Source organism: Phragmites australis, chromosome 24 (assembly GCF_958298935.1).
Source record: "Phragmites australis chromosome 24, lpPhrAust1.1, whole genome shotgun sequence".
NCBI lineage: Eukaryota > Viridiplantae > Streptophyta > Magnoliopsida > Poales > Poaceae > Phragmites > Phragmites australis.
Genome location: NC_084944.1, coordinates 3499966 through 3519857, shown reverse-complemented (window position 1 = coordinate 3519857; position 19892 = coordinate 3499966). Strand labels below are relative to the sequence as shown.

Below are 19892 nucleotides of genomic sequence, written 5' to 3'. Positions count from 1 at the left end.
GGAGGTGGGTCCACCTGCCATGATTCAGGACGCCACCAGAGTCAGAGATCCAGCACGATGACAGCGTCCACAGGAAGGAGTGCACACTTTGTGCAGAATCCATCTGTCAGGCCGTGGCACTACGGGAAGGAGTGCACACGATAAGCTCAAATGGTTAGTGCTAGCTGAGAGTTTAAGAGGTAGCGCGGGTCTCACTTTAGCGTCTCTCTTCTCATAAGTACAAGTATTACGAAGAATGAGAATCGAATAAATTTTGATAGATGTACTCTAATGGTTAGAGCTAGCAGTTAGCTTTATTATTATAGCTGCTCTATTTTGAATAATCTGATTATTCACTGAATCACATGATTATATGGCAGTAAAAATATTTAACACTAGCCATATTTGGTGTAGAGTCGAAAGGTTCTTTATATACTTAAAAGTTAGCCGATGATATAAGAAGTTCTCCATTTCTAAGTTAGACATATTGCACTTTCGCTTAGTCCTTCATCGGCACAAACGGTCAATCAGTCATTCATCCGCTCATATCTATCCGACTCCTTCACATTCTGTGGAACAAGCTCTGATATCGATTATAGGATTAATGCCGATGAGTTAAATAGCTCTCCATTTTTAATTTAGATGTATTGTTCTTCCGCACCAAACGTGGAACTATTCCAGCATTTAATAAACCAAATGGAGGATACTTAAAGCCGTGTCTGACACTACTCACTGTCCAAACTTATCGTTGCACTAGCACACGGCTGATAGGACTGCACGAACGAGCAACGGAACGAGCTTCGTTGCCTTCGTCTTTGCGAACAACCAGGCAGGGAAACCAGTTTGACAGAGCCTTGGCGACCCGTGGCCTGTACTCTCAGCTGAAGCCGTTTTCGTCGTCCTGAGGCGTGTTTTCCTCCATCGGCGGCCATGTCACATGGCATGCACCCTCGAGAGCAACGTCTAGATTGACTCAAATATGTTACGAATAGATATATTTGGATGTAATCATATAATCAATTATTAAAAATTATGTTTATTAATAAGTAATGTCTCTTTAATAGACGTATTCTTCCATTATATCCATTTAACATGTATAAATATGTAAACATATCATACATAAATACAAGCATTCATTCTTTCTATGTAAACATATCATACATGAACACAAGCATTCGTTCTTTCTATTCTCTACTTTCTGTCTCCTATCAATCTTTTACTACAATACGTATCATAATAGGATATTCAGACACTAGCTATATAACTGATCATTATAATGCTAGATCAAAGACTGATTTTATGATGATATAGTTTTCTCATATGAGTCATCAAAATAGATTCTTGTGGCTACATTCACAAATTATTTTGAAATAATTACATTATACGAAGCGTCATTTGAATGCGTATGGCTTCGCATAATGATAAATCACACACAATAATCATATGATATTGGTTCTATTGAATCACCAACCATTATCTATGAAGATAATTCTGTATATATTGTTTAAATACAAACAGATTACATAAATAGCAATATAACTAAACATATTGTCCATAAATTATTCTATCTTTATAACGGGGAGATAAAAATCTTACAAACTAAATCATGTGATGATCTCGTATATTTATTCACTAAATTCTTACCAACTTTCGCATTTCAAAAATGTATTCACAGAATTGGTATGCGGCGACTACGAGATTTGTAAGGTTCAGTGTGAGATGATCCTAAATAATAACATATTCTTATTATATTGTTCTCTTTTTCTTTATGAGTTTTTCTTATATGATTTCTCATATAAGATTTTTAATGAGGTAATATCTACCTTATTTCTCATATTTTTTAAGAGATTTTTGATATTTTAATATATTTTTATAGATCATAAGAATTGTTCTCTAAGATCCCCAATTAATTTTTCTTACATAAGTTTCTCATATAAGCTTACAATGAGGCAATAATCAATATATATCATATTATTTTCTTCTTATATTTTCTCATTGGTTTTAAATGAGTTTTGATAGCATGTCAATATAATATTTTCTTCTTATATTTTTCCATAAGGTTTTAGATAAGTTTTCAACAGAAATTTACAACTGAAATAATTTATCAAGATAGAATGTTACGAATAGACACATTTAGATATAACCATGTGATCAATTACCGAGAGTTGTGTCTATTAGAAAAAGATGTATTCCCAATAGACATGTCCCTTCATCATGTATATTCAACACATATAAATATGTAAACATTGTCATCCATGAATATAAGCTATCATTCTTTCTATTCTATACTTTCTATCTCCTACCAATTTTCTACTACAATAAAATAGTACAGGGTCTGTTTAGTTGCTGTATGGATAGCCAGACTATGTGCATATAGTATCATTTTATTTGGCTGACTGCATGTCCTCAGTCTGATTGAGAAAATTATGTTTGATTGTTCACATGAGTATACGTTATTTTAGATTGAAATAAAAAAGCAAGTGTTAATATGATATTTATTTTGTATAAATACATTGTATAATATTTAATTTATCATATTAAATTTTAATCCAATTTAAAATATAATAATATAAGTTAATACTCACTAATCATACACTAATACCGTTATTAGTTGAGCGCATGATTGCATCCCGCAAACTTGGCTCTGAAGCAACCGCTAATTTATGTGTTTCTACTCAGCCAGGTTAAGGAGCCCTTTTCGGATCCAGTAAGCCAAGCCCATAGTAAATACGTGTAACTAAACAGCTGCTCTCTACGTTCCATGAGCCAGACTGAATCATAGGCAAACAAACATACCCATAGTGATGGCATCATGTTCTTGGTGGACGGGAGAGGGGGCCCTTAGTTTCTCATGGGAGCAATGATGCACTGGCCGGGCGCCATGGATAAGGTGAAGTGAGGTGAGGTCCAGAGCATATGAGCTACGCATGGGCTATCATCCTTCGCCCAGTGCGACCCATATAGCTGGGACGTGAATCATAGGCGATGTGCTCATGAAGGCTCCTGGATATGCATATGCAGCTTTCCTTGTGCTTGGAGAAATGCGTACATGCAGGCGACATGGAGCTCATGCATTATGGAGCACGTTAGCTAGGCTTGTGCATCAATTATGCTCTGTAAAATGCAGTGCCCTGGCTATTGGCTGATCAATATCTAGTATCTCCACTCAGTCTAAATAAATGAGTATATATGTCTAGTATATACAGCTAGCCTGCTCGGTTGAGCTAGCATTCGCTTATCGTCAACCGATAGATGATTAAACCAATATGATACTCTCTCTCTCGTTATAAATACATGTTATTTTAGATAAAATATGAGTTTTAAAATATAGCAGTTGATCACTATTTTTATTATACTGTATTTATAAAATCCATTGAATTTGTTATATTATGAAAGATTTTTTTCCAAAACAAATCTACACATATTATTTTAAGATTTTCAAACTAAATATTTTGAGAGTTATTGTTAGATAAATTTTTAAAGTTGAATGGAATCTTTTACAAAACAATATGTATTTATGATCGGAACTAGTGGTTAAGAGATAGCTTGATTGTTAATGTCCTGACCGATCTTTGAGAATGACTGTTCTGTGCACGCAGAAGATAGTAGTTACTACCTTATGACCCACATTGAGAACTAGTGGTTAAGAGGTAGCTTGATTGTTAATGTCTCTGATCAATCTTTGAGAATGACTGTTCTGTGCATGGACAGTTGGAGTAATTGGCAATGTTCATATACTCTTCACATGCTCCGATATGCTGATGAGTTGACCTATGGAATAAGTGACCAATGCAAGATATGCAGCAACGGGGGATGTTGCTTGTTAGGTCCTCCCCTGTCCCCCATATGGATGTCCACAACCATCTCCAACTGTCCATGCCAACCACAGCACTGCGGCATTGCCCCAGTGCGAAGCGTTTCGCATGTGCCGTGCTCCCTCTTGGTTAATCTCCATCATGCAGGCACGTATCAGTGTCTTGCATGCTAGGGGAAGATGGTTTGATGGATGGATTGGGCGAATTATAAGTTTGTTGATCAAAGATTCGAAGGGGTTGATAGCTACCTCCTTTAAAGGCCACCAGAAAACAAACCTTTTCATATTTCTTTTCTTTTGTGCATTGCATGGGGATATAATCTAGTACTCCATATGTGAATTATTTGCTTGGTAAGGAGGAGTTTTTTTAGTACTCTGCTTTCTGCTGTCACTGGTTGTTGGGGCCTTTTGCTTTTGTTGTTATTGCTGATGCTGTTGCAATGGCAGGTAGTTTACCTCAGCATAAACATGTCAGCCTCATTCTGCTGGCATTTGGCATGTGCTACGTGATCGAACTCTATGGATGAGTGAGGTAAGCTAGTAGGTAGATGTGACATTCTAGTAGTTTATCAGTTGGCTGAATAACTAAGTGATCTGTTCAAGTGCATGCAAAATGCCTCCTCCTTTTTCTTCGATGCAATCCGTGAACCGGTAGTACAATCTGGATTAGGATGGTTGGTGTTCCAGCTGCTTTCCATGAACAACCTGCACTTTGGGTTAATGATGATACCATGCAAATTATGCATGTTTGTTTGTTCAATGGTGCTCCTTTCTGCTATTGGTAAGATGTACCAGCCTTTGTAGGACAGTTAACAGCTTAGAGATACTCCTATATAGGATTCTGCAGGTAGACTTACAGGTCAGGATTTCACTAACTTCATGTTACAAAAGGCAAAGAACTTTTGCAGCATCAATAATAGCAGCATATATATATAGGTCCTATGAATTCTGATTATGCAGTACTGGTAAGCAATAAACATGCAACTGCAAGGCCAACAGAATCGCACTTAAAGAGACTTCATGTCTATTGGAATGCATGTGATTTGCTCCTGATTAGGGTATCAAAATCAGGAGGAATCGTAAGCAACCTGCAGAGTAACATTCTCTTCATTCCAAGAAAAGGCAGTTCTTGCTATCCACAGTTATTAATAATTCCAGCTGCCTCGGAAACCTTCCTTATTTTTTTTTTCAAACTTTTCGGTTTAGCATCGCTTGTAGAATCCCAGGAAATTGATAGGAACCACAATGTGCTCACACATTACTTTCTCTGCATCGCATTGCTCCCTGGCGTGCATGTGGGTAGAGCTAATTTTCTTTTCCTTTTTTTTTATAAATGGAACCGTAGAGATTGCTCACAACAACACATTCTTCTTAGAAAATTTTCATCAGAGAGCGCTAAAAAATAATTCACACTTTATTTCTCCCTTTATCATGGCATAACCTAGATGCTACATACCTTCCTTAGAAAAAGGGAGTAGCATTCAAATGTTTGAAATGAGATAATTTTTAGTTGACCAATTGTATGGCCCGGAGATCATCTCCAACCTCCGATTGTTTTCTCTTTGTGTGCTTCATTTCTCTTGTACTCGCAACCGCTCCACTCGCATCTGTCCATCTCCGATGGTAGACCCGTCGTTGAATCCGCGGTCGCTGCCCCTCCCTCGCTAAAAACTCGTTTTCGCACTCCCCTACCCCGGCACAGGCCCACCAAAAGTCCTCCGTCTTCTGTGACCAACGGTGTGCCCGTCACCCCACCCACAACCTGCCTTCTCTACCTGACAAGCCGACCTCCTCCAGAGCTTCTTCTAATTCCAGAATCCTCCTGAACCCGAATCTCAAAAATCCATCTTCCCTAACTCGGGCCGGAGTTGAACGTTTCAAGGCATATGACGATTACAAAGCGTGTTAGAAAAACAATGCATGCAAAGATAGTGGCATTATCAGAAATTTGGAATATGAGGAATCACACTGGATATGAGCTCTTCTGCTCGTGGCTGCGAATTATTGCTGGGAAGACGGAAGAGGCGAATGATTTCTTGGGCGAGCTGTGGCGCACGCATATCATAAGGATCTGATGCAACCAACATTCCAGCCCGGCGGCTCGAGTCTTTTCTTTTCTTTTTTCAAACAGGAGAGAAAATTTAGTTTAGCATCCCCGTTAGTTGTCACGCTGCCTCCCGGACCTCTCAACTGCTCCATGCATAATTCGCACGCACCTGCAGAATATTCAGGGCTCTATCGCCTCATCTCGAGGCTCTATCGCCTGCAGATTATTCAAGCTTGCCGACTGCCGAGCCTGTTGATTATGCAGAGCTTCAGACGACGGCGACGAAGCTGTGTCATCGTCCTGCGTCGTCGCGTCACGGAAGCAGGACATGTTTGGAACGTAAGACTTCCAGAGGAATTTTGGGTGAATTTCACAGAAATCAAGTTTAGTTCTTGCAGGATTTGAGAAAAATTCATGTGTTCCAAACAGGACTTAAATTTCGTTAATGTGTAGTGACGTGTTTTTTACTTTTTACGGATCACGAGCGGCAGCAAACAGCTCTAACAGCTCTTGTGTCCACCTCTACAGTGATACGGGAAGCAAATGGAAGCCGACAAATTTAGGAGGAAAACCGGCTCCCGTATCACTGTAGCCAGCGTATGTGTGTGGGCTCGAAGGGAGAAGGAGATTAATGGAAGGTAAGAAATAAAATAGCTGTTGGAGATGGAAAAAATAGTGGATACTGTAATAGTGTTAGGAGATACTGTAATAGTATTATAGGGGATGAATTTTTAAAATATCTATTAGAGATGGTCTTATACATTGTCGTCAATGAGAGAACATGCTGTGTGGAAAGGACAAGATTGATTGATTAAGATTAAAAGCGTGGTGTCACAGACTAAGACTAGATCTGAAGATTTTATTCTACCAGATGAGATATATTCGGTCTACATACAGAAAGCTTCACTTCGGTGTGTGTCAGGACTGAGTGGATTGGGTATTTTGCACCACCCCAAAATTGATCGTTGGCGGTTGATCTTGCATGGCACTAATCTAATCACTGTACACGGTTACAAAATTACTACTACAGTAATTTTAGCTCACATTTAATTGGCCCTAACCCATGGATTTTGGATCAAGTTGAGAAGAATTAACGGCTCTAGTCTAGACAAGGATAGATGAGGCTGTGCACACCCCCACAACCATACAAACCCTATCCCTGCACACCCCTCTTCCTGAACCAAACAATCAAAATCCATCCCCTGTCCTCTCACTGCTTCCCTCCACACTGAGCCACTAGCCCACTACTAGCTATCCTAGGAAGAGAGGGAAAAGAAGAAGAAGAGCAGTCAGATACACCTTGCTCTGGTTGCTACCATTGGCCATTGCACAGGATGGCTCTGAGGCTGTGGGCTAGCTCAGCTGCCAATGCCCTTAAGATCTCAGGCACCGGAGCCAGGGCTGCCGCCCCCGCCTTATCCATCTCCAGATACTTCTCCACTGGTAGCTTTCTATTTTAGCTGAAGTAGAATTCAAGTTCTTGTTTCTTTTCAGCGAATGGAATATATTCTTGCATTGTGCCATGTTACTCTTTTACTAGTTGTATGCATAATTATATATATGGAGTGGTCCTTGTAGTACATGTGGTGGTTGTTTCAAAAAGGGAATGGGAAAGCATACCTTCAGTTAGAACAGAAAACTCTGGCAGAAGAGCAGAGATGGTTATGGTGAAAGTAGTTTGGACAATGCATTCTGTGACTATATAGTTTGCAGATTAAGCGAAGCTTATGTTTGATGCGTTGCAGTTCTTGATGGGTTGAAGTACACATCCTCTCATGAGTGGGTCAAGGATGAGGGCGGCATGACCACCGTTGGCATCACCGACCATGCTCAGGTGAACCAGCAACATACTTTACATGCCTTTCATGTGCAATGGTCGACAATGCTCGCTTGGCTTGCCAGAGTTTTACTTCAAGAAAAAACCTCGCCAAAGTAGTCGCTTACAAAAGTAATAAGATGACAATATTATGAAAGTATTTTAGAGACGAGTATACCTACTCATTTTTACAACAGAGCTCGATATTCGTAAATATATAGTAGTTGATTAAAGGTAATTTAAATAGTTTGATTGCACGGTTTTTAGAGAAAAAAACATTTATATTTTTGACCGGAGAGTAGATGTAATACTATTCTACGGGCTAGATTGCAATTGTTGTACAACTATACCATAGCAGCGTACTGCTACACTTTGCTAGCTGCAAATCAACGTAAATATAAAGTTTTTTTTCGAACACTAATGTTACACACTTCCGCTTGATTTATTTGCTGCAGGGCCATCTTGGAGAGGTGGTGTTCGTGGAGCTGCCGGAGCCCGGCACGAATGTGACCCAGGGAGGATCCTTCGGCAACGTGGAGAGTGTGAAGGCCACCAGCGACGTGAATTCCCCCATCTCCGGTGAGGTCGTCGAGGTCAACTCGAAGCTGTCGGAGACGCCCGGCCTGGTACTGCCACTAGCCTCGATCACCTTTCGATATCTTGGCAAACTGATCGGGTACTGATCGTGATGCTCTTGCTGTTGCGATTCCATGTCGTTTGCCGTCGCTAGATCAACTCGAGCCCGTACGAGGATGGATGGATGATCAAGGTGAAGCCGAGCAGCCCGGCGGAGGTGGACGGCCTGCTGGACGCGGCCAAGTACACCAAGCACTGCGAGGAGGAAGACGCTCACTAGAGCCGGCATGCACAGTGTTCTTGGGTGATTCATCAGCCCGTTCGGCTTTGTTGCAAAAACTCGATCTACCGTCCATCTGCAATAACCAAACCTCAGCCTTTATCATGCCGTGCGTTCAATTGTATTTTTTTTCAGAGGCAAGTTCACTTGGTGTCTTCTTTTTACCGAACATGGTACTCGTCGGACTAAGAGAGAATAAATTTATGACATATCACCGAATAATGGTTTTGTCTTTAATATAATATACATTATGATTGAAAGAGTTTGAGATGCAACGCACAATGTATTGATCACATTCAGTGTACATATACACACGCCGGTGCAGCTCAACGAGTGCCAACGAACTCCTGATAAAACGGATCGTGGACTGAGAGTGCGGGTGAGAAACGGAAGAATCGGTCTGTAACGAACTGAACACTAGTCTATCCTTATCTCTATACACAACGTGATCAACCACTTTGACACCCCCCGCAGTTCGTGCGTCGTCGAAAACGCACAAACTGGACCGAAAATCTTCAAACAGCGTTGTGGGCAACCCCTTCGTCATGATGTCGGCGAGCTGCTGTCGAGTCGGAATGTGCGCGACGCGGATGTCCCCTACGGCCACTTTTTCCCAGACGAAGTGCACATCCAGCTCCACATGTTTAGCACGACCATGATGAACTGGATTCGTGGACAGGTAGACGGCGGATATGTTATCGCAGTACACCAGTGTGGCTTTGTCGAGCTTGACGTGGAGTTCGCTGAGAAGGTGACGGAGCCAGCAGCATTCAGCGGCTGCGTTCGCCACGCCCCGGTACTCGGCCTCGGCACTTGACCGAGACACGACGGCCTGCCGTTTGGAGGACCACGACACCAACGAATCGCCGAAGAAGATGCAGAAGCCGGACGTTGAGCGGCGCGTGTCTGGGCAACCGGCCCAGTCCGCGTCGGAGTATGCGGTGAGCGACGGTGTAGATGATCGCCGGAGCTGCAGGCCTTTGTGCGCCGTGCCACGAACATAACGCAGGATGCGCTTGACAAGCGTCCAGTGCACGTCCCGCGGCGAGTGCATGTGAAGGCACACCTGTTGCACAGCGTAAGATAGGTCCGGCCGCGTGAGCGTCAGATACTGTAATGCCCCGACAATGCGACGGTAGAACGTCGGATCACTGCAGGGCCGCCCTGTCGCGCTGGAGACTTTGGCCTTCGTGTCCACGGGCGTCGACGCCGGCTTGCAGTCGACCAGGCCCGCACGGTCAAGTACGTCGCCGGCGTACTGCTCCTGCGAGAGGAAGAAGCCGTCGGCCGTGCGGCACACTTGGATGCCGAGGAAGAAATGCACCGGGCCTAAGTCCTTCATTGCGAACTCAACCCGTAGCTGGTCGATGATTTGCTGAAGAAGACGTTGCGATGAGGCGGCGAGGACGATGTCGTCAACGTACAGCAAAAGGTGCGCCTCGTCGGTGCCGCGTCGTAGCACAAACAGGGAGTTGTCGGAGCAGGAGACACACGGCATTTGGTTGCGACGGATCAACGAACCCAGCCGGCTGGTGACAGTACACCTGCTCTGTCAGATCGCCATGGAGGAAGGCGTTCTTGACGTCGAGCTGATGCACCGGCCAATCGCGCGAGGCAGCCAGATGGAGCACCGTGCGGATGGTCGCCGGTTTGACAACCGGGGAGAAGGTCTGATCGAAGTCCAGCCCTGGACGCTGCGAGAACCCGCGGGCGACCCAGCGCGCCTTGCGTCTCTCCAGTGTGCCATCGGCATGGAACTTGTTTTTGAAGATCCATTTGCCGGTGATTACATGGGCGCCGCGGGGTCGAGGTACAAGGTCCCAGGTGCCGTTGTCTGTCAGCGCGCGGTGCTCGTCCTGCATAGCCGCAAACCACGCCGGATCACGAAGCGCGGCGCGCACCGTGGTGGGCACGTCGTCGACCGTGGCGAGGTTGGCGTAGCGAGGATTAGGCTGGACAATGCCGGCCTTCCATCGTGTCACCATGGGGTGGCCCACTGGAGAGGGTGGAGAAGCTGGCGCCTGTCGGGGAAGCTCGCGTGCCGGGGATCCGTGCGGGGTCGAATGCGGTGTCGGGTGTGTCGCGCCGCGGGCAGACAAGGACGTGGTCGCGGGGGGCACAGCGCCTGACGGAGCAGGCGTCGGTGTCGCCGCAGAGGGCATCGGATCCGTCGGAGCAGCAGATGGTGTCGACGTTGAGGAAGAGCCCGTGGCCGCAGGTGGCGCCCTGACTGGCGGTGGTCGTGGCCGTGCCGATACAGGGACCTGCTCGACGTGAGCTGGTGGCGCGGGTGACGCCGGCGGCGACGTGGGGGGTACCTGGCGGAAAGGAAACACGTGCTCGTCGAAAATGACATGCCGTGAAGTCAGTATGCGTCGAGTGAGAGGATCATAGCACCGGTAGCCCTTGGTATTGTCCGGATAGCCAAGGAAGACGCATGGAGCAGAGCGTGGTGCGAGCTTATGCGCCGCGGTGGAAGTGGTATTTGGAAAACACAAGCACCCAAAGACGCGAAGGTGAGAGTAGTCGGGCTCGGAGCCAAAGAGGAGAAAAAAAGGTGTGGCGTGGTTGCGAGGAGTGCATGGTCGGCGGTTGAGCAGGTAGGTAGCTGTGCGCAGGGCGTTGGGCCAAAATGATAGCGGCATGGCGGCGTGCAGGAGCATGGTGCGTACGCTGTCGTTTAGAGTGCGGAGTATGCGTTCCGCTCGACCGTTTTGCTGGGAGGTGTAGGGGCAGGTGAGGCGAAAAATGATTCCATGCGCGGCGAGGAACGAGCGAAAGACAGTGTTATCGAACTCGCGACCGTTGTCCGTCTGAAACGCCAAGATCGGCCGACTGAACTGCGTCTGGACGAACGTGTGGAAGGTGAGGAGCGTGGGCAGGACGTCGGACTTGCGGCGCAGTGGGAAAGTCCATACGTAGTGCGAGTAGTCATCAAGCACGACGAGGTAGTACTGGAAACCAGAATGACTCAACACAGGTGAGGTCCACACATCACAGTGCAAAAGAGAGAAGGGAAATGGAGAAACAGTAGAGGATTCAGTGAACGGGAGACGAACATGTTTGCCAATACGACAGGAGGTGCAAGTGTGATGATTACTCGGTTTACAACTGAAAGTAAAATTATTCAAAATGCGAGAGAGCGCCGGCCGGCCAGGATGCCCCAAGCGATCGTGCCAGAGATCGACGGAGGCGTGGAAGCCAAAAGCAAGTGGCGTGGCAGCGGGACGTAATGGATAGAGGTCACCATGGCTGTCACTGCGGAGGAGAACCGTCCTGCTGCGAAGATCCTTGATGGAAAAGCCAAGAGGGTCAAATTCAACAGAGACAGAATTATCACGAGTAAGGCGACGGACAGAAATCAAATTTTTGATCAAGGACGGAGAAACGAGGACGTCACGAAGATAGAGATGTGAGGAAGAAGTGGGGACGGTGGCCGTGCCCATGCACTGCACGGGTAAGGAGGCACCGTTGCCAACGATGATGCGAGAATTAGAGGGAGCAGTGGAGGTGAGCAAACCTGAGTTGCCAGCCATGTGAGTCGAGGCCCCAGTGTCGAAGACCCAATCGGTGGCGCTCGGCGGAGTCGACTGCAGGGAGAGGCCGGTCAAAGCCTGGTAGAGCGCCGGGGGAAGCGTGCCGGCCGGGGCGTGTTGCGCCAACAATGACTGCTGCGGGGAGGCACCAGGGCGAGAACCGAGGATACCAGCAGCTGACGGGGTGTTAGGGAGCCGAGCGATGGGCCAGGCCTGGACGACGCCGGTCCAGGGGTTGACCCAGGACGCCATGGGCGCGCCGGAGTTGCCAGTGTTCTGGCCATCGGTGCGGCCAGCCTGCTTCTTGCGCTTGCGGGGGCGACCGTTTCCGCCGGTGGGGAAGGCAGGGGGAGCGGTTGCAGGCGCCGTGAATCCAGCGGCGGGCGCGTTGGAGGAGGCGCCGGCGGATCGCGAGGCGGCAAGAAGAGCGGTGGACGCTGCCTTCTGCGCCCGGTTGGCGATCCAGATCTCCTCCTGGAGAAGAAAGGACCGTGCTTGGAGAAACGTCATGGGCGGTCGCGCCGCTGAGATGGTGGAGACGCAGTGGGCAAACTTGTCGTTCAGCCCGCTCAGGAGGTTGACAACGAGGTCTTGATTCGTGAGAGGCGAGCCGACGTCGCGCAACGTGTCCGCCAGAGCCTTGATCTTGCCGCAATACTCGGTGATGGTCATGTCGGCCTGGTGAAGAGCGTGGAACGCCTGTCGGGCCTGGACAGTGCGCTGGACGACGTTGTCGAGGAACTGAGAGCCAATGGCGGTCCAGGCGGTGTAGGCGTCGTCGTCCGGCTGGATCACAGCGGAGAGGAGGTCGGGGGAGAGCGTGGCGTAGAGCCAGGAGACGATGCAGGTGTCGATCTGCGTCCATTCGGCGTCGTCGAGCTTGTGGCGGGCGTCGGTTGTGCCGTCTGTGTGGTCGAGGAGGCCGAACTTGCGGAAAGCAATGTTGAAGAAGGTGCGCCAGGTGCCGAAGTTGGAGTCACCGAGATCAAGGATCACCGGAACGTGAGACTTGATGTTGATGAGTTGCGCCGTCGCCGCCGAGATGGCCACAGACCCTACCGCGAGGAGGTTGGTGTCATCGGAGGAGACAGGGCTCGACGCCATGGGGAAGAAGAAAAAAAGAAGCAGCGGAAGATGATGTAGGATCGGTAGGAAACTGATACCATGAAAGAGTTTGAGATGCAACGCACAATGTATTGATCACATTCAGTGTACATATACACACGCCGGTGCAGCTCAACGAGTGCCAACGAACTCCTGATAAAACGGATCGTGGACTGAGAGTGCGGGTGAGAAACGGAAGAATCGGTCTGTAACGAACTGAACACTAGTCTATCCTTATCTCTATACACAACGTGATCAACCACTTTGACAATGATGATATTATATAGAATCTGAACTCACCTATTATCGACACGACAATAACATATAAAGAATATAATAAATTATTCAGTGACAAATTGTGAAACATTTCTTTAAAAAAATCTGGAGTAGAGCCGGGGCGAATTGACCTAACCGAGCTCGCGTAACCGGCGAACCCATCAGGGCTGATGCGCGTCGCGTCGTCCCGCTGCCGAACGATCGAGACGGAATGCCAGTTGCACCGGGAGGTCTGCGTGCGTAATCACCGACCGGGACGCGCCACCGGTGGCGCGCCGCCCCGCGACCGCTTCCGTTCCAGCGACGTATACCTGCGCAGGCCCTCGCCGGCGTGACGACGGCGTTGTGACGCGAGGCTCCGCGCCGGCCAGCGGAACGGCGTTTTTCCGTGTGGGGTGGTCCGCGTTTCGACACGTCAACGTCCGCGTTCCGGCGTCGCGGTTTTTCTCCTCGGCTTCTTCTCGTGCCCCTTTCAACACATGTTGAAGTCAAGCTCAACCATCGGTGCTGTGCTAAACTCATAGACTAATCTTTCTCCCTGCATTATTACGGATTGTTTTTTTCTCTTTTATTTTAAAATTATTTTCCCTTTTGTTTTATTTGTATGGAAAAGTTGTCATGCTACTATACGCTCGGTTGTTTAGAGTGCTAGGGGAGGAATCTGTCCACCCAGTTTGAGTTCTTAACTCGGCAATAATTGCATTTTCTCGTGATTAAACTCTAATATACACGTGAGTGTGCATTTGCCCTATGTTTTTGTTTAAATGTGTGGTAGAAGAACATATGTGGATATGTATGACTTGTACTCTCAGAAAATAAATTTATGTTTTACTAATATGAATTGGTCAGCAATGTGGTGTACCTTCGATTGATTACGAAGGTAGGAATTCAGACTACATTTTTTTGACCAAGAATATGCAGAGTATTTTCAAAAAAAAAACAAAAGAAAAGAAATTAAGAATGAAAAAAACCTTAGAATCGTGTAATGGACAATCCATTTTTTCTCCATCCCAAATCACCGCTTTGGCATAATATGATCGAAATTCCCCATCAGCACACAAACCCTGCATTTTTCTCCCCCCACCCCCAAAGATTTTCCTAAATAAACGCTTTTTCCCACGCTTTTTTCTCCTTTTTTGATTCGTTTTTTATATGCTCGCCCAATAATAACGCTTTGTTTCCCCCTACACAATAGCTGGGCGCCACGTGTGCGACTCACATCACCAACACAACTCAGCAAGCCAGATCTGAGCGCCTCGGAGGACGCGACGACTTTCCTCGTGACTCACACATTTTCCCTGCCGTCCGATCTCTTCCCGACGGCGGAGATGGAGCCTTGCGCGCTCTGCTCGAGGGTGCGCACCACGTCAGCCATGGACGGCCGGAGGCTGGGATTCTCGCCGACGCAGGACGCGGCCAGCGCCGCCACCGCGTCGGCCTCCGCGGGGTCGTAGGCGGTGCCCAGCCTCTCGTCGACCAGCCCGCGCGCGTCGCACGGGGTGCTGGCCCTGAGCCGCGGCTTGAGGACGGCGGTCAGGAGGCGGCCCTCCTCCGCGCAGAAGGCCTCCGTGCCGGTGAGGAGCTCGAGGAGCAGGACACCGAAGCTGTACACGTCGCTCTTCTTGGTGACGACACCCGAGCGGATGTAGTGCGGGTCGATGTAGCCCGGGGACCCGAGCATGGTGCGCGCGGACGACCGCGGCCGGATGGCGGCCGAGAACCCCGTCACCGCAGACCCGAAGTCGCAGAGCTTGGCAGACATGGACGCGTCCAGGAGCACGTTCGAGGCCTTCACGTCACCGTGCACCACCTGCGGCTCGCACCGGTCGTGCAGGTACTCGAGCGCCCGCGCCACCTGCAGCGCCACCGACACGCGCCGTGCCCACGGCATCGTCCCCGTAGCCTTGCCCCCGCCGTGGAGCCGCTCGTGAAGGTTCCCGTTCGCCGCGAACTCCAGCACCAGCACGCCTTCCTCTGCAAATCGACCAAAGCCAGAACCCTTCAGCACAACGCGCACTAGTACAAAGCTGCAAGAGCAGATGCCGGAGGCAAGAAAGCAGAGCAGAGCACCTACCTTGCTGGTCGCAGAAGGCGAGGAGGCGGACGATGTGCGGGTGGCGGACGCGGAGGAGCGCGTCGAGCTCCTGGCGGAACACGCGGTGGAGGCGCTCGCTGCTGCGGTGGACCTTGACGGCCGCGAGAGCGCCGGAGAGGCGGGCGAGGTACACGGTGCTGAACCCGCCCTCGCCGACCACGGCCGAGGTGAACGCGCCCGTCATCACCTCCACCTGCGCCCACGACAGCCGCCGCGCCCCGGCTTCACAACTCTTCTCAACCTTCTCTTCGAGCCCCCCGGCGCCGGAATAGTCCGAATCATCCTCAGCCTCCCGGTCGCCAGCCGCCGCATTGGCGCCACAGCCGCAGCAGAAGAACCTGTACCTCTGTACTCCCATCTTCTTCAAGAAAGTTTCTTGCTTTCACCTCTCCCTCCTCCCTTGGGTTCCTTGCACACAACAGGAGAAGAGGGGAAGACAGCAGGGGAGGAGAGGACTTGTGATGCCTCGGGGTGATGCTACCTCTCTGTATTGTGTCTCTGTGTGCTTGGGAAGTCTTATATATTGGTAGGCGTTGGGAATTCAGATTTGGTGGGGTGAAGAACACAAAAATTCCACAAACACTCGCAAACACACGTTTTATCATAACCGTTCTAAGTTGAGATTCCGGTTAGAGTAGGGTAGGTGAAAACATGGGGCAACTAAAAAAATTAATAAATGGATGAATATTAGATAGAAGAGATTGGATTAGGACAGATCGTGCATACGCAAGGAAATACGGAGTTGTATTTCCAGAGGTGAACTGTGAAGTGCCTACTTTAGGATGTGAACTGCGGAGGAGATGAGGTAGGCAAGTGAGAAAATTATGCAGCAGTAGTAGGCTTGAAGGTGCCTGACATGTGGGACCACCTTACTCACTGGTCTCTTCTATCATGCCTCACCTGGTACGCTTCTGGAACACACCAAATGATCATTTTTCTCACTCTCCATTATCTGTGTGGAGTTCGATAGATTACAGCGAAATAATGGCCTTTTTTAGATGGATAATTGGACCGGTACACCAATATATGGATGATCATACTTATTTAACATGTCTTTGGTGAGCGAGTGAGTCCATTATGTGTGGAGCGTCCACGGGATCAGGTTACAGCTGAAGCTTAATCAGCCGAGGGCGCCATTATATGCAAAACCCAAACCATGAACAGTTGCAGTTCCTTCCAAGATCCAGGACGTCCCGCAACCACCGCTGATCGATGATCAATCGACTAGGGCGAGATGATGGCATGGTGCTCCTCCAAGGAAAAACCGAAAGCTTTTACTAGAATGTTTAGTTTCAGAGAAGAAAAGTTTTGGCATGTCGGTCGCTGCTGCCGAGCTCCGATCAGCAGACTGACCACTCACTGAAAACTTACTCCAATCTAACTGCCATTAGTACGCCTTTACGGCAACCATTTGGTGAAAATTGAGCCCTTAGCTTCGTGCCGAGCGAGGTGTTGGAGGCGATCGAGAGGGATGGCTTGGTTTGGTCGGGTTTGGTGTGGCGTACTGGTGCAGTGCGCGTCGTGGTCCGTGTGGAGCGGGAGGAGGTGGTGTAATATTATCTTTAAAATTCGTTTACAGTCTAATCTATATGTGAAACGAATTCGTATACATATAACACCTCCAGTTAAATTTTTATACTAAATAGAAATGAAAGTATAGAAAAGATGTTATACGCATGCGGATCCACGTCTATAGGTAAATTAGACTGTAAACGAGTTTTAAGGTGAGGCATTACATGCGGTTGAGGGGGGAGCTGTGGCACACGCAGCCGGTGATGATGCATCTGCAGGGAGGAGGAGGCATCCGAGAGCCGTCGTGATAAATGCGTTTTGGTTGTTTCTGATGATGAAATTGCGATCGGGGTACGAATTGCGCGTATGTGTGTTAGAGTTAGTGCCTAGCAGTGTTCATGCATCTGGTAGGTGTTTAGTCGAGCAATCCTGGTGCAAAAATGCAAACCTTAACCCTGTTTGGAACAAGTGAATTTTTTTCCGGTTCATGTGAAACCAAACTGTTTTCTGCAAAATTCATGCGTTCGAAACGGGCCAGAGATGACGGAAAAGGAGCCGCAGTTCCCTATAGGTTACATATGCAGAAGCAAGATTTTTTCTAGAATTTTGCTATTTATTTATCGACAGATTTAGAGGGAGAAAATATATCGTATTTCGTATCATAGGATGAATTTGGAGATTCATGCGGTCATCTCCTCCAGTGAGCTCCTTCAGAGTGACGTCTTCTTCTCTGGCGACGGCAAGGTTAGGTTAAAGTTTCGGGTTGAGGTTCAGGTTTTTGGAATTTTAGGGCTGTCGGCTTAGAAGGAGGCTCGGGAGGCTACCGGCTCGGTGGTGATTATTAGCGGTGGACGGGGCGGTGAGGCGGCGGGGGCGGCGCCCGCCGCGGTGGTGGTGGACCGTCGGTTGGGCCAGCAATGGTGGCAGGGCGTCGAGATTAGAGTGGTTAGTTGTGACAGCGGTCGAGAGCGGCGGGGGTGCCGCTGAAGCCGGGAGAGGTGGCGGTGGAGACGGGGGCGAGTGATAGCCGGCTCCATGGAAGAAAGAGGGAGGGATGATGGAGGAGGAGGGTGGGCCGCTCTGACGTCAGGGATGACGCCGGCGAGGCAATGGGGAGGTGGCGGTAGGGTGACAGTTCGAATCCAATCGGGAGGGAGGGGGTCGGATGGAGGCTGTGATGTGGGGGAAGAAGTTGATAAAGAGATAAGAGAGAGGGTGGGTCGATCCTGACCGTCCATGAATAATCAAATGGTCAAAAAATGACATATTTTCTCCACAGATAACAAGATGGTCCTATTTTTCTGAATACTTGGTCCTGCCTTTCACGCAGGACATTGTGCACATGCCTCATGTTTCTTCCGGACACTGTTACTTTTGAGCTGTGTTATCCTACTGCTCTGCGTGCCGATGTGTTGGAGCCACAAAAGCTGTGAAGGTTAAAGCGTCAAGCTGCTTTCCAAGGGGCATGAATACACATCGGATTCCTGAACCTCACAAGAACTCCGGGGCAGCTCGCGTTCACGGAAAAGCAATGCCCAAGTAGAAGCAGCAGCAGCAGTAGTAATAGCCAAGTCACTTGGGTCAAGAGTAACAAGTGGCTTCTACGTCTGCCTGTACTCTGTGTGTGCTCGTTAAGCTGCATCCGAATTCTGAAAAGCATCGCCGCTTCAGACACATCTGAATACTGAAACTCACGTGACATCTGGAACTCTGGATGCCGAACACTCAGATGAGCATTCTTCGCGTGACCTGGGCCGTCCGCCTGCGCCGATCAAGTTTCGGCGGTGCAAAGTTTCGGTGTGACGCGCCGCCGGTCAGGTCTGCATTCATCGGCCATTTTGATTCTGGGAGGGGACGTACGGCTGCTGCTGACAAACAAGAACGGCCTGTACTGGAAGCAAGAGGTCGCTGAGGCTACGTCATCAGGCAACAGTGCTGTCCCGAGGCTCAATTGTAGGCCAGCAACCAGCATGCAATCATTTGGAGCTGATTCGGATCGCTCACTGAACAAGAAAGATCACTTAACTGAATAAAGCAATCAGTCTAAATGTTCTTCAGGGACAGGATGCTTTTTTCAAGAACGTTTCTGGGACAGGATGCTGTAATTTATAGGCCTAGTTAGGCTAGATCCAATCATCCAAGTGGCAAAGTCTGAAACAGCTGGCTGGAATGGCAAGTAGAATAGTGTCATAGAGGACTGAAATTGCATGCCTACAGAGAAAACGGATCAGTGTCCTGTGCCACTGAAAAATTGACTCCTTTATTGTTATCAGGACTTGTCAGTATTTTCCCTTGATATAAGACGCGCAGCTCTCCTGCGGTTCTAGAAAAGAAAAAGAAAAGAAAAAAAAATTACATCAGACCTGAATCACACAGGCAATTTGCCGGAGTACTTCTTCAGCAGGCTACTCACATTTTCCATGCACTTATTCTGGCTGCTGGTGGACTGTCTTGAAATATTTTCACAAGGAAGGTGCCGAAAGAAGTAGCAATACTGAAAGCAATGGTCGAAGCAAGCTTACATATCACAGTTTGGTGAGCTGAGCTCAACTCTGAATTGATCCTTGTGCAACACATGTCCAAAAACTGTCTTGTGCTCCACTGCTAAGCTAGTTGCATAGAGTTCAGACTTATGCGTCAGCTTGTTTCCATTTGGGCGTGGCTTGTGAAATATAATATATGGCAAATGCTACCATGCTAGTGACTGATCAACAGAGGTTGCCAAACAACTTGAATGCATGAAAGCTGAAAACTAACTTCTGACAGTGCACCGCAAAGCGCTCGAGTTCTTGCTTCCGCAGTTAAGCAACTCATTAAACAACAGTTCGTTAGTGGAAACTTGTGGAGATGAATAAAC

At 48.2% G+C, this 19892-nt stretch overlaps 3 protein-coding genes across 3 annotated transcripts; 1 reads left to right on the top strand and 2 right to left on the bottom strand.

Annotated features, from left to right (window-relative positions):
* The first annotated feature begins 7046 nt into the window (after positions 1-7046).
* On the top strand, positions 7047-8617 carry LOC133907711 (glycine cleavage system H protein, mitochondrial-like). Its single transcript, XM_062349786.1, has 4 exons — positions 7047-7283; positions 7586-7674; positions 8112-8282; positions 8387-8617. Exons 1-4 carry the CDS (start codon positions 7175-7177, stop codon positions 8510-8512), a joined length of 495 nt encoding a protein of 164 aa, XP_062205770.1. The 5' UTR covers positions 7047-7174; the 3' UTR covers positions 8513-8617.
* Positions 8618-8838: 221 nt separating this feature from the next.
* Positions 8839-9854, bottom strand: LOC133908007 (uncharacterized mitochondrial protein AtMg00810-like). Its single transcript, XM_062350141.1, has 2 exons — positions 8967-9854; positions 8839-8859 (listed from the first exon to the last, which is right to left on the bottom strand). Exons 1-2 carry the CDS (start codon positions 9852-9854, stop codon positions 8839-8841), a joined length of 909 nt encoding a protein of 302 aa, XP_062206125.1.
* Positions 9855-14234: 4380 nt separating this feature from the next.
* Positions 14235-16275, bottom strand: LOC133907812 (salt tolerance receptor-like cytoplasmic kinase 1). The gene is made up of 2 exons (XM_062349905.1): positions 15503-16275; positions 14235-15402 (listed from the first exon to the last, which is right to left on the bottom strand). The coding sequence occupies exons 1-2, from the start codon at positions 15879-15881 to the stop codon at positions 14714-14716; spliced, it is 1068 nt and encodes a 355-aa protein (XP_062205889.1). The 5' UTR covers positions 15882-16275; the 3' UTR covers positions 14235-14713.
* Positions 16276-19892: the final 3617 nt, after the last annotated feature.

What these genes read in the sequence shown, in the direction of transcription:
- LOC133907812 (XM_062349905.1), bottom strand. Translation starts at nt 15,881, where the DNA reads ATGGGAGTACAGAGGTACAGGTTCTTCTGCTGCGGCTGTGGCGCCAAT. An exon ending in CGCCTTCTGCGACCAGCAAG is followed by an intron (nt 15,403 to 15,502) that starts GTAGGTGCTCTG and finishes GTCGATTTGCAG; the next exon opens with AGGAAGGCGTGCTGGTGCTG.
- LOC133908007 (XM_062350141.1), bottom strand. Translation starts at nt 9,854, where the DNA reads ATGAAGGACTTAGGCCCGGTGCATTTCTTCCTCGGCATCCAAGTGTGC. An exon ending in CTGCGGGGGGTGTCAAAGTG is followed by an intron (nt 8,860 to 8,966) that starts GTTGATCACGTT and finishes CCGTTTTATCAG; the next exon opens with GAGTTCGTTGGCACTCGTTG.
- LOC133907711 (XM_062349786.1), top strand. Translation starts at nt 7,175, where the DNA reads ATGGCTCTGAGGCTGTGGGCTAGCTCAGCTGCCAATGCCCTTAAGATC. An exon ending in CTCCAGATACTTCTCCACTG is followed by an intron (nt 7,284 to 7,585) that starts GTAGCTTTCTAT and finishes GATGCGTTGCAG; the next exon opens with TTCTTGATGGGTTGAAGTAC. An exon ending in TGTCGGAGACGCCCGGCCTG is followed by an intron (nt 8,283 to 8,386) that starts GTACTGCCACTA and finishes TGCCGTCGCTAG; the next exon opens with ATCAACTCGAGCCCGTACGA.